Raw genomic sequence first — 12,076 nt, 5'->3', positions numbered from 1 at the left:
TCTCGTCGTGTGAGTGGTCAACAGGAGGTCGGAAAGCGACGGTTTGGCAATAATAGGTATTTATGAAGACGAAGAGCGGAACATTCGAGAGGAGGCCGGGGCTGGCCATGAACTGCTGCCACACTATACAGCACCATCAATCCCGTAGAACGCCTGATCCAGTACGTCGTTCTCCCCATTTCCACTTGCAACCGTCCTTCCATCACCCTCAATTCATCAATGCCAATCGTGCCAATGATGCCATGCATGGTCCTTGAGACTGAGATCCCAATCTCAGCCCAAATGCAACCATGTGACATATGAGTGGCTAACAAAAATTCCATGCATCAACCTGCCGGTACTATGCACATCACCTCCGCCACGCCCCGATTGAACCAGGCACCCCAGGCATTGTCTGTTCTGCTCCCTTTGAGAAGTCTTTGTCAGCTGGGGTGTTCCGCTTCTACGGGATGACCAAGAAGTAAGCCCTCGGCCCACCTCAGCCTCCAAGTCTTACCCTTAAAGTAGGTTGGAGTCCGTTGCACTTTAAAGGCTGACAAAACTGTTACATGTTCAGATCAAAGATGTCAATAGTCAATATGGGGCACTGGTTGCTAACCCTATGCTTCAGAGATCGCCTGACTCAATCTCAAGTAACCTTCAGCTCGTACAGCTACAGCGTTCATCGCAGCCATCACACCTTCGTCACACTTTGCGCCTCGCCTCACAGATGATCGCAACCTGCGAGACCTGCACCAGCAATTCCATAATCCGACCCTTGCTACATGCCACTATGAGATTCGCTCACACCACGATGAAATTCTGCGCTGGAATGACATGCCATTTCAGTGCGGAGCCTGCATATTTTGCATGCTAGATATTCCACGCGGTACACTCGCCCCGACAGTCCAAACACAAACCATTTCATTGGTCTCTCGACCTCATTCGGCACAAACGTACTTTCAAGTCTCAATGCAGTCTTGATTCTGCAGCAAACTCAACACTGTGGATCTGACAAATGTCTTGCCCTAAGACTCTCCCACGGTCACGCCATTGGGTAGCTTCATCCCGAGTGGTAAGCCGTTCAGAAATTTTCCGCAATACTCATGGCCTCTGTGAACGGCTAGTTTCTGTTCAATGTCTCTGTACAGGTCGTAACTGATGGGGGATTAGCCTTTTTCAACTCTCGGACAAGACTCTGACTTGAACATACGCATTCATCTCCTCTATCGTCAACTTCTTCTTCTCGTCTTCCACTTTGTATGTGGAGATGTTGGTATTGGTGGAAAACCCTTACAGTCCATGGTGTCAGCGAGTTGATCGAGTTGTGATCGGTCCACCAGCTAGGTGCACACATACCTATCCGTTCATTGATGTTATATGCAGCTTTAGCGGCCGCCGATTGAACTCGTGTCACCCGTGGCAGACGGACTTCCTCATACACCTTTAGTGCTGCTGTTACATCGCCATCAAAATAGCTTTGGCTGAAAATGATTCCCAGTGCGGCAGCATCTTCGATTGCCATACAGGCGCCCTGACTTTGGTGTGGCATCATCTAGCGTGTGTCAGTGTGAGCATGACCATCCCTGGGGTGTTGTGACAAACCGGGTGTCCAGCATCTCCCAACAAGCAGATGTTGTTACGTGCCAGATATGGGTATGGGTCGCTGACAACTTGTCAACACACTGTCTGTCAGGTGGAAGAGGACTAGACTTACTGCACCCATAGCCTCCAAGGTTTGATTTCCTGTCCAATGCTCAAGTGCGCAAAAACCTGCCGATCCAGTTCGGGATATGGCTCCAACAATTCTTCGACGGGCCTATCCTCGGCCCCCCACGTGTGGCCGCTATAGTCGCCCTTCTCTCTAGGAAAGAAGCAATAATATGAAAGCAGCTTGCCACCATTGCATGGCGAAAGTACAATCTTGTCCCACTTCCCTTCCTGGCCACCCCAGTATTCCAATGCACTATTTTGTGAATAATCCACCAGGCCAGCTTTGACTGCTTCCTCAGTCGATACATTAGCGTGCAGACATTGTTGTTCGGCCGGGCGTTTGGCGGGCTTGATGCCCAGAATGCCTCGGACGGCTGACCCAATGCCATCGGCGCCAATGATCAGGTCATGGGTGGCAGTGTTGCCGTTCTTGAACGTGATCGTGCTCGAAGGAACATCGATATCTTGACACTGGAGAGACAAGTCAGTCTGAGATTTCTGCCTTGGCCATGTTCGGCCGATGTTCGTTTGGAGGATTCCAAAGTTGCTCGGGCATGGACCTACCTGATGATTTACAACCAACTTGGCCGGTACACCCACTCCGCTTTCTCCTATGGCAGCATCTTTGAGCATCGAATGCATGTATTGCCGGTGAAACATGTTGTATACAAACCCCCATTTCTCCTCATAATCGTCCAGATCATACACACTGACAGGCTCGCCGGTCTTCCAATCACGATTGATGAGCTTTTTTAGTACCACAGGATCTCCTTTGGCCACATCAACCTCCCATTCGTGCAGCCACCGCGTGCCATTGGCGGCGCATGATACTGATGCTCCAACCTCGCCGGCGAAATCGGCGCGTTCGTAGATGGTAACGGTATGGCCGGCGCGACGGAGTGCGATGGCAGCGCTCATGCCACCAATTCCCCCGCCGATGACGCCGACAGACAGTGGCCGCCAGGATTGTGCCAGAGAGCCCATCCTGATGGTCAGGGTAAGACGAGTGGCTTTGTGAAAGCAGGCAAAATTTTGATCGATGATAGGTTCCGCTCGGGTCCCAGGTATGTATGCTGTCTTACGGGGAGCCCAACGTCGAATGTTTGAGAGGCGGCCCAGTAGTGATTGATGTCAGCTTCGTCGACTGTTGACACTATTCAGGAATTCGACGACCTGTCGTTGGCGATTTGTCTGGCTGTTTTTCAAAGGAGTAACAGATATGTCAACATGTGTAGCCAGATCAAAGAGGCTCATGCCAGCATAGCCTCACTTTATCCAGTTGGCGACGAGCAAACCCCGCAACCACCACTATCAACACTACCACCACCACGGATAGACGCCCAACCCACCATTACATTGGCAGACCAGCAGCCGAACTTAACCGGGTGCGAAGGTACGAAGCGGGAGATCACAAACGCGTACAATCAGCCCACGCATGGCCCAACCGTTAGGTCGTGCTGTCATGGGAGGATGGGAGAGAAAACTCAGGCCTGGAGGCGGAAGCGGAAGCGGATATGGGAGAGCAATGACGGCATCATGGATGTGGTCGTATCTTGAAGTCCGGGCTGAAGAACAATAGGCCATCGTACACTTCGAGCATCCATCCGCTAACGTGGTGGTCCAACGTATTGCTTGCTCCTCAGTTGTCCTGTTGTATCAGAAGACGAGTCGTATGTCACTATGCTATGCCTCTTTGGAAAAGATGCTGCATTGGCGGATAAAGCACCTGTCGATCTCTCGGCGATTGTCCACCTGCAACCGATGAACTCAATTCTGGTGATGTGAACCTTTTACGCTGGCGCGGTATGACTTGTGGTGCATTATCCGCCGCGGCGGCTAAAGGCTACCACAAGGCTTGGGAAGACCTCTCCTATTCTCCTACGGGGAATTTTTCAAGCGTCTCTCTTTTTTGGCCTTTGAAGCTGCAATGACAAATTCCTTGCGTTTGTTGCCTTACAAGACGCATGTTTCTTTGGGTTCGAGCGACAAAAATGTAAGGATGGTGTAATGGTGACTTGGCTATTCAACAGTACCCTTCTGATGGAGGGCTATACAGCCACAGTATGCGGGATAATCTCGAGAGATATAACATGTAGATATCGGCTCTTCAACAAAAATTGCTAGGACTTTGGTGGGTATACATTATTGCTCACAGTGTACCATCGACACATGCTGGATTGGTTAGACGCATTTTGACCAAATATAACCAAAATGGGTCAATCTGCAATGAATAAACATCAGGAAACAAGTCTCTAAACTAAACTCTTGCTTGCTTGTCCAATCTATGACGCTTTGCCAATTCTCAACCGGCCCTCCGTCGCAGAGCATCCCAAACGTCCACTGCGATGGGCGAGAGAGAAATCAAAACACCTACTGAGATTCCGTTAAACCTAAGCATGTTTCGACTTCCACTCTTCCGACAGACCAACAAAATCTTGTGGGATGTAAGGGTAGGTGAGCTCTGCAATGAGACTGGCCTTTCTCCTGACCGAGAGTTTCATATCGTTCATGAGAAGATTGATATATGGCAAGCCCTCAAAGGCCATGTCCGGCAACTTGGCGCCATATCCACAGGGAAATCGCCATTTGCCCCATTGCGTGTGCAGCATGATCTCGTCTGTAACCTCCTGCTGTGTCTTGGCCACACGGTCTAGCTTCCCGTCGAAAAAGGTCACGATCCATTGTGCCTGCACAGTTGCGACAATGGACGTTGTCACACACGAAACCATACCTGCAAATGCAAGGTTCCGCTTCTCCATCATTGTCGACGGGACCATAAATCTATACAGTCGCAGTGGCTCTGCTTCTTTGGCATCCACCCCGAAGTCCGGCGGATTGGCGAGGCGGGGGAACATCTGGAGGACCTTTGCATCTGCTTGTTTGGCCAACTCTCTCTTGGTCGCCTCTGAATACGGCAGTCCGAATTGTTCTTCGCCCAGCCCGGCAAACTTGAGCGACGATTCCTTCTTCCAGCCAGTCGAACAGATGATGGCGTCCGCTTCCAACGATTTGCCTGATTTCAGAACTACGGTGTGTGGCTCCAAGTGATCTATGTTGTCGATATGAACACGAATCTTGCCATCCTTGACCATGTCAAATATATTGGTGTCAAAGTTGAGGATGCTGAGGCCGCTGCCAGTCCAAAATGCCGAATGCCAGGGTTTGAGATTGTGAAGGCGTGGGTCGCTGTCATAACCATTGGCTGCAATCACGTCACTGCCCAGGACTTTCCAGAAGATGTTGACAATGACTCGACCCATGGCCGTGCCGTGCAAAAATCTGCGAATCCCCGGGTATCCATCTTCGCCGCCCCAGGGGCACGGCGCGAACCACGTCATGAAACGGACGTTGAGCAGTTGATCGAGACGTTTCTTCAGCGGTGTGACCAAGGCAGGGGCTATCCAGACCGGGCCTTTGCCATCCGGGCGGATCACCAAGTCCACAGTTGCCCCGGACTCGACCATCGCATAAGTGACATCGAATGCCGACTTGCCTGCCCCGACGACGACAGCGTTCTTCACATCCTTGAGGTGCGGCGCTTGTTTGCAAAAGTCCTTTGCGTGAAAGAGTGGCGCGCCGAAGGTGTCCGACTTGGGATACTGTGGCATGTTGGGAGCTGACGTTAGACCGGTGGCCAGGATCAATTTGGCCGTCTCGACCATGGATGTGCCATTCGCGTTGGTCAGGCTTAATTGCCATCCGCCACTTTTGCTGGGTTGGACCATGGTCACTGTCGTGTCAAACTGGATCTTATCCAACAGGCCAAAGCTTTTGGCAAAGTCGGTAAGATAACGATGCAGGGTGGCGGCAGGGATATGGGTGAATGGCTTGACACCATATTTGTCCTCGCTCATGGGAAATCCAGGATACTCATAAGTGCCGATCATGTTGTTGGACTTGAGACCGGGGTAGAGTCGACTTTGCGCCCATGTTCCTCCACAAGACTCTGCGGACTCATAGATGGCAATTTTATCGGTAGGATGACGCTCTACATAAGCTTTGGCCGCTGCCAACCCGAACCAGCCTAGAAGGGGGTGTTTGTCAGTCGTGTTGGGAAAACACTATCGATGACTGCTGGCGACTCTTACCAGCACCGACAACGACGACATCAAAGGTTTCTACCATGGCTGTAGAGGTACGATGATCCTCTAGAGGTCTGATGGTTCGTCGGGACACGTATTGGAAGTGAGATTGAAAGAGGAACAATAGAAATCCACCTTGCTAGTCAACCATGCATTCTCTCTATAATGAATGAGTTGCTTAGGTATGGAAATTCGCAACCGACGGGCAGCGGATGTTGCACACTCAAGGGGGATGAGGGCCGCGGTGACAACGATATCTTTGAGATAGGCGACTATTTAGAAGGACGGTGTTGACAACGAACCAGTCACTGGATGTCAAGAGATACTTCGGCGGTCCGCATTCCTAGGCACCACGACCGAGCAGGGTTGACGGGGGGGGAGGGGTTCTACCTAGGCCTGGACTATGCGCGAAGCTACTGTAGTTAGAATTCTGGTGGCGTTGCTAGGCTCACGGTCGGAGACACCCGTCAGCTGATAGCGAGTTTAGGTGATTCGTCGATAGTGCTAGGAACCATCAGACACAACGAGTGTTGACACCAAGTTTTGACACCACATTTGGATGTGGTGTCAACACTGGTGTGAACATGAACTATTCTGAAGACGGGCTTGAATGAGAACAGGGCTACACAAATAAGTTGATGTTATATCCCTGTCTGATCTGATGTCGATCAGGGTTGGCGGCGGGTGCATTTATCTGACCTTCTCCAAGACGAAGGCTCAACAGAGGTCGCGTGTGCCTCAGTGGAGAAGTCGAGCATGGGGTGACCAACAATACCAGTGCCTGGAAAGACCCACGAAGAGCGATCTGGAAGCGAGAGAAGCTTGGGAGGATGTGGAAAATGGAAAATACTTTTACTACTCCGTACTGTCCATCTCATCAACTGTTGTGGGAATGCTAAGACGCTAGTACAAGCGATGCTGTCACGTGATATGCCTGGACCTGGCCGCTCGGGCATCGAGGTCACTCTTCTCCCTTGTCCATTCTACATGTGTTATACAGTAGATCTGGCCATTGATCGCCGTCGCGTAAAGGGTCTCATGATTTGTAATGAGACGACGGAGCTTGACATCACACGGTTGACAGGTCCTGTTGCAATCTACTCGTAGCTAATCACGCCGTCGATCGTCCCTGCGTGTAAGCCACCAGTGATGGGGATGTCGGCGGCAGTGGTATGTGGGGACGCATCGCTTAGTAGGTAGATAACCGCGCCCGTCAGATCGTTCTGGGTGCTCAGCCGCTGATTGGGAGGAGCGAGCCACATCTGATCACCTTCTCGTTTGCTCTTGGTCGCGCGGACATTTCTCGTCATGTCAGAGTCGACGAAACCCGGGGAAATGGTGTTGACTCGAATCTGGTGTGGCGCCAGCTCCACAGCTAGAACCTTGGATAACATCATGACGCCGCCCTTAGATGCGTTGTACGCTGCCATGCGATATCCAGGCAGAGCAATGTGCGCCGACTGGGAAGCTATCAAGACAATGCTCCCACCAGACCCTTGCTTGATCATCTGCTTGACGGCTAGTTGCGTTGCGAAAAATGTTCCCCGGACCTACGTCAGATGTCAGTGGTAGATTCTCCGGGACTGGACATGAGTAATTCGGTACATTGATCTCCTGGATGCGCGTGAACTCGTCCCAGGTCTGGTCCACAAATGGTTTGTCGATGGCGATCCCAGCTGCAGGCACACACCCGTCGATGCTGCCCAATTCTTGGATTGCCTGAACAAAGGCCGCATTTAAGCTCTCCTCCTTAGTGACATCAGTTTGAATGTAGATCGTCTTAGCTCCAAATCGAGCTTCGAGCGTCTTGAATTCTTCCACCGGCGCGGGTTGAATGTCCATGACGGCGACGTTGCCGCCCATCTCGCATATTGCACGTGTCACGGCAAATCCGATGCCTTGGGCCCCTCCAGTGACCACATAATTGCGTTTGTTCAGGTCGAACATGGGCCGAACATCTCGAAGTTCTTCAGTCATGTTGTTGTCCTGAATTGTAGAATCTGTTCCAAGCATATGTTGCAACCTTGGGCAGGGATTTGAGGATGCCAATATGTAATAACCAGTCCTGCCAGACCAAGAGACCAGTGCTCTGACTGGTCATGTACGGTACGTAAGGAACTAGGGGCCCTCGGGCCCTCATATCAGCCGACTAGGTGGACCAAGTGGATTGTGAGGGTGGCCGATAAGGGACTTCGGACATCTCGAACCCCACCGATGCCGGGAGGTGTACTGTACGGGTACTCATATGCGTGGAGCACACGGCCAATCTGTGACCTACCAGACGGAAATAGTAGGTAGGACATTGGCTGGTTATCGCCCGGAAGCTAGCTACTTAGGTGCGGGTTGACTTTTCCCCTCGGCAGAAACACCTATCTCATGTCGGCTGAGGTACCGAACCATAAGCCCAGGGGCTCGAGTTTATTCCAAAGTAAGATTGTAGGACCAGAATTATGATCTTAAGAATGGTCTGGGTCATTTTTGGTCTGTGACGTCGATCATATCGTGGACTGATTTTGGTGGAAGCCCCACCACGTGTTCTGTCTCTCTTCACTATAGACTTGAAAGATTCCCTTTGGTACGAATGAACTTGTCTTTGTGAGCACTTTATCACATTGTCGGCCTGCTCGTTCAGATCCCACTAAACCGACGCACCATGTACGCCGACATCTCCAAACCGCCAGCGGCGTTGCCAGAAGCCAAACTCTCCAGGCTGGAGACAGGGATATCTCTTTTGCCACCGTTGTCACGCCGAGGTTATGGGCCGGGACTTATCATTTTGGTGCCAGATACTCTGGAGGGCTCGCAACTGACTATCACTGAGGGAGTACCGTCGCCGATGCTGAAGTGGGCAGAAGAAGGCTACGCTGTGGTGGAAGTTGTTGCAGCCGCTCTCAAAAAGTCTTCGGACGTATTAACGAGAGCTCTCCAGGTGCTGCAAGGATGTGATGCTTGTAGCCCAAAGGATAAAGTTGGAATAGTAGGTAAGCGCTACGCATTGGCCTATGGGTCTTAGGACTACTTGCTGAGGGGAGTTCAAGTATATGATGATCAGCTTTGGAACACCGCGGCGCCCCAACTGTTGCAATCACCTTCGATCGTGGGCGCGGTGGTTTATGCCAAAGACCAAGACAAGCCGACCTTGGCCAGTTGCCCTATCCCAGTGATCCAGCATTTGGCTGGTGGCTCATCCGGGGCCCCTGAACGGGGTGAGAAGCGGACAACATATTTCTATCCGGCCGTCAAATCACACAAGTTTGCCACTCCATTCACTCCCGAGTTCCATTACTCGTCCGAGTCCGTCTCTCACACTCGCAACCTCACCTTTTTGAAACCTCTAACGGGAGGGCCATACTTTGATCTCGAGACAATCTGGGATGAACACACGTATTACGAGTTTGCTGATCGGTCAGTCGAGCACACCATGAGCACGATGGTGCAAGAGCCTTACGTCAACCACATCCCCACGGTAAGTTGGAGCTCCGCCAGTCAGATTCTGAAGAATTGAATGATAACGGGCGTAGATCACCGGTGGGATAGGTCGGGCCAAACTGACGACCTTCTATCGAGACAACTTTATCTTCAAAAATGCGGACGATGCGGAACTCGAGTTGATCAGTAGGACTATCGGAATTGACCGGGTGATTGATGAGTTCATCTTCAAATTCACGCATCAAAGAGAGATTGATTGGCTGTGAGTCGGCGTGTCGTGTCTGTTATCATTTTGAGGCCCCTAGCTAACTGGGTAGCCTACCGGGCATTCCTCCGACTGGCAAATATGCACAGATACCTATGATGGCGGTTGTTAACGTTCGAGGGGACCGATTGTACCATGAGCACATTTCCTGGGATCAGGGAAGTGCTCTGCGGCAGGTTGGCCTTCTGCCCGAGTATCTCCCATATCCCTACCCACTTCCAGATGGCACTTCCCCAGGGCCAAACAAGGTATTTGAATATCGAGTTCCAGTGGCAGGCAAGGAGACTGCGGACAAGCTGAGAGAGAAGAGCTCGGTTCCGTCCAACGAAATGTTTGAATTCAAAATTAGAGAGGTGGATTCGACGTCAACATGAGACAGTGCGGCACGGCTATGAGGTGATGATCGAGCTGGTCCTGGTATGGGATGGCCCTCAATGATTAGAAGATGAAAGAGCTGACTTGTACAGGAAGGGCGCAATACAGAGTCTCAGGGATCCTAATCCATTTTGAGTGGTCGTATAGGATCTAAGTGAAGGTTATGGATTGTAGATGTCTAGATTTTCAGGCATCTAGGTGTCTAAATTAGGTATGGGAAGAATGATGATTGATGAACCCGAGAAGCAGACACGTGACAAATGATTAGGCCGTTGAGGAAGGCGCGCTCGTCACCTTCAGGAAGGCACAAGGACACGAATGGCAGGACCACTCGTGGCTCGTTGTGGCAAGTTTACCGACTCTACCACACAACATACATCCCGTCAACTCTTCTCTCTTCTCTCTTGGAAGATAATTCATGGATAACGTGCAGAATGTCGCAGTGTATCTATTAATGTCATCAACGCCTAGCTACTCTTCAGAGACCAGAGTCTGAAGTCGGAAAGTGATAGACCCAAAGTACAAACGTTGACCTTCGACCCTCACCCCAAGACAACTCCTCTCTTTTCCTTTTTCCTAGCGGTCGTCAATCATTACTCCGCCTTGGATGACATGCCACATGCACATAATGACACATTGGTCCTGATCTAGGACGCGGGGCTTTTGCATCAGCTCTCGAGAAGATTGAATCAATGGTACACTTACCACAGTGACGTTCAATTGCGATGCGACAGAACTCCGACACGTTGCCTTTGTTATGAATAGGACTTGACACCATTGTCGAGGGCTTTCGCCTTGTAAGCACCAAAATAGATCTTTCATAGAGGTAAGGTTCGGTACCTTCTTGATACTGTCTTGCCTCGTGTAGAAACGCAGGCTCTGTGTGACTCGCCATGAATTTGTCGAAGTCATCTACGAACATCTGATCATCCCTTGAGGCAGGGTGAGCCCCTATGACGGGATTAGTCGCAGCGGAGAGGCTCATGTCCTGATGTGTTGACGAGCTCAGGAGTGAGCTACCATGGCGAAAAGCATTATGTTCCTGTCCATTACGACCGTAGGCCAGGCCCGATGATCTTTGTCCTGGGTTTCCCAAATCAATCAATCGCTGGGTGATGTGAAAGCCTGGTCCGCGATGGTCAGATTCTGGTCTGGTATTCTCCCTTGGATTGTTCAAAGTTGGCTGTCCTTCCCCAAAGGCTCCGGACCAATGTTGGGGTTGAGGGGCGGCTGTCCTGGCTGTGGTGTTGCCTTTGCTCGAAGTCAAGAGCTGATTCCTAATCATGGTGTTGTCAAGGTCGTCATAGATCATCATCCTTAACCCCATGCTGCTAGATGATCAAAGGCAAGGAAGACACAAAAGGTGAAGGCCTGAGCGGTGGGTTCTATCTTGGGCGGTGGTGGAGGCGGGCGAGGACAAGGTCACGTCCAATGGTACAAGAACTGTGTCGACTTGAATTTGCGCTCTCATGGATCGAAGTAACAAATGGTGAAAGGATTTTTAACATGTGTGGATGGGATTCACAAACCAGAAGCCACGGAGGGCTGGGGGTATTTATGATTTGAATAAAGGTCTCTCCAGCGCTGGCTAGTACTGGGAAAAGAGATGCATTCTTGCTTTGGGAATCTGGGGGGTTTTCATAGCTATGCTGTGACTTATAGAATTACATATTATGTTGGCATTGTGAATTGTAGCATATGACGCGCCAAGAAAGAATCTGACATATTTCTACTTGGTACCTATAGGTAGGTAGGTAGGTACCGACGCACATACACTTGTGCGGCTCTCACATTGCCTTTCGACCAAGATTATGGTCCGCGGACCATGGTTGGGTTCGAATGGGTTTGACCCTGACTTTCAGTTTCAGTAGGTTCCAGCCACATAACCCGTCGTGCAGAGGCCAGGCCTACTCTCCTATGGGCGTCGTCCCCGCTACCTTACCTTGCCAGGTACGTAGGGAGACAGATACCTAGGGACCGTATCTAGGTACCCACCATAATCCACGCCCATCCGCCCCTAGTACCCTCCGTCCACAGAGCTGCATCCATATAGCCTAGTCTATATACCCCTACTTATAGCATGGTCCCTATAATGTATACCACCAAGCTTCAAATAGACCCTAGTATGTACTGATCTATTGCTCGGGTGCAATGAAACAGAGCAAAACAAAACATAGTCAATAGCCCAATGCTATGGTCCCCAGCTGCCCGTGGCTGTTGAGTCCCAGGGTCA

General features: G+C 50.9%; 4 protein-coding genes across 6 annotated transcripts; 1 reads left to right on the top strand and 3 right to left on the bottom strand.

Annotated features, from left to right (window-relative positions):
- Nucleotides 1-539: 539 nt before the first annotated feature.
- Nucleotides 540-3,085, bottom strand: PV10_01965 (uncharacterized protein). The gene is made up of 6 exons (XM_016366232.1): nt 2,257-3,085; nt 1,697-2,163; nt 1,585-1,645; nt 1,339-1,534; nt 1,193-1,271; nt 540-1,137 (listed from the first exon to the last, which is right to left on the bottom strand). Exons 1-6 carry the CDS (start codon nt 2,674-2,676, stop codon nt 1,008-1,010), a joined length of 1,353 nt encoding a protein of 450 aa, XP_016225750.1. The 5' UTR covers nt 2,677-3,085; the 3' UTR covers nt 540-1,007.
- A 730-nt stretch (nt 3,086-3,815) lies between these two features.
- On the bottom strand, nt 3,816-6,041 carry PV10_01964 (uncharacterized protein). The gene is made up of 2 exons (XM_016366231.1): nt 5,781-6,041; nt 3,816-5,716 (listed from the first exon to the last, which is right to left on the bottom strand). The coding sequence occupies exons 1-2, from the start codon at nt 5,815-5,817 to the stop codon at nt 4,083-4,085; spliced, it is 1,671 nt and encodes a 556-aa protein (XP_016225749.1). The 5' UTR covers nt 5,818-6,041; the 3' UTR covers nt 3,816-4,082.
- A 558-nt stretch (nt 6,042-6,599) lies between these two features.
- Nucleotides 6,600-7,896, bottom strand: PV10_01963 (uncharacterized protein). The gene is made up of 2 exons (XM_016366230.1): nt 7,380-7,896; nt 6,600-7,324 (listed from the first exon to the last, which is right to left on the bottom strand). Exons 1-2 carry the CDS (start codon nt 7,785-7,787, stop codon nt 6,872-6,874), a joined length of 861 nt encoding a protein of 286 aa, XP_016225748.1. The 5' UTR covers nt 7,788-7,896; the 3' UTR covers nt 6,600-6,871.
- A 370-nt stretch (nt 7,897-8,266) lies between these two features.
- Nucleotides 8,267-10,355, top strand: PV10_01962. Of its 3 annotated transcripts, XM_016366228.1 has the most exons (6): nt 8,267-8,755; nt 8,813-9,240; nt 9,296-9,465; nt 9,521-9,885; nt 9,936-10,054; nt 10,112-10,355. In XM_016366228.1, exons 1-4 carry the CDS (start codon nt 8,428-8,430, stop codon nt 9,840-9,842), a joined length of 1,248 nt encoding a protein of 415 aa, XP_016225746.1. In that variant the 5' UTR covers nt 8,267-8,427; the 3' UTR covers nt 9,843-9,885; nt 9,936-10,054; nt 10,112-10,355. The 3 variants fall into 3 exon arrangements, with proteins under 3 accessions (XP_016225746.1, XP_016225745.1, XP_016225747.1); XM_016366227.1 differs by having other exon boundaries at nt 9,936-10,355; XM_016366229.1 differs by having other exon boundaries at nt 9,296-9,885; nt 9,936-10,355.
- Nucleotides 10,356-12,076: the final 1,721 nt, after the last annotated feature.

This window comes from Exophiala mesophila, assembly GCF_000836275.1.
Source record: "Exophiala mesophila strain CBS 40295 unplaced genomic scaffold supercont1.2, whole genome shotgun sequence".
Classification (NCBI taxonomy): Eukaryota; Fungi; Ascomycota; class Eurotiomycetes; order Chaetothyriales; family Herpotrichiellaceae; genus Exophiala; species Exophiala mesophila.
This window is presented reverse-complemented; position numbering and strand designations above follow the sequence as displayed.

Excerpts from the sequence above, each read along its gene's own strand:
- PV10_01965 (XM_016366232.1), bottom strand. The coding sequence starts at position 2,676 with ATGGGCTCTCTGGCACAATCCTGGCGGCCACTGTCTGTCGGCGTCATC. Across the intron at positions 1,272-1,338 it reads TAACATCAATGAACGGATAG|GGTTTTCCACCAATACCAAC; the intron begins GTATGTGTGCAC and ends ATGGACTGTAAG. Across the intron at positions 1,138-1,192 it reads ACGATAGAGGAGATGAATGC|TTACGACCTGTACAGAGACA; the intron begins GTATGTTCAAGT and ends ATCCCCCATCAG.
- PV10_01964 (XM_016366231.1), bottom strand. The coding sequence starts at position 5,817 with ATGGTAGAAACCTTTGATGTCGTCGTTGTCGGTGCTG. Across the intron at positions 5,717-5,780 it reads TGTCGTCGTTGTCGGTGCTG|GCTGGTTCGGGTTGGCAGCG; the intron begins GTAAGAGTCGCC and ends ACCCCCTTCTAG.
- PV10_01963 (XM_016366230.1), bottom strand. The coding sequence starts at position 7,787 with ATGCTTGGAACAGATTCTACAATTCAGGACAACAACATGACTGAAGAA. Across the intron at positions 7,325-7,379 it reads CGCGCATCCAGGAGATCAAT|GTCCGGGGAACATTTTTCGC; the intron begins GTACCGAATTAC and ends CATCTGACGTAG.
- PV10_01962 (XM_016366228.1), top strand. The coding sequence starts at position 8,428 with ATGTACGCCGACATCTCCAAACCGCCAGCGGCGTTGCCAGAAGCCAAA. Across the intron at positions 8,756-8,812 it reads GGATAAAGTTGGAATAGTAG|TATATGATGATCAGCTTTGG; the intron begins GTAAGCGCTACG and ends GGGGAGTTCAAG. Across the intron at positions 9,241-9,295 it reads ACGTCAACCACATCCCCACG|ATCACCGGTGGGATAGGTCG; the intron begins GTAAGTTGGAGC and ends TAACGGGCGTAG.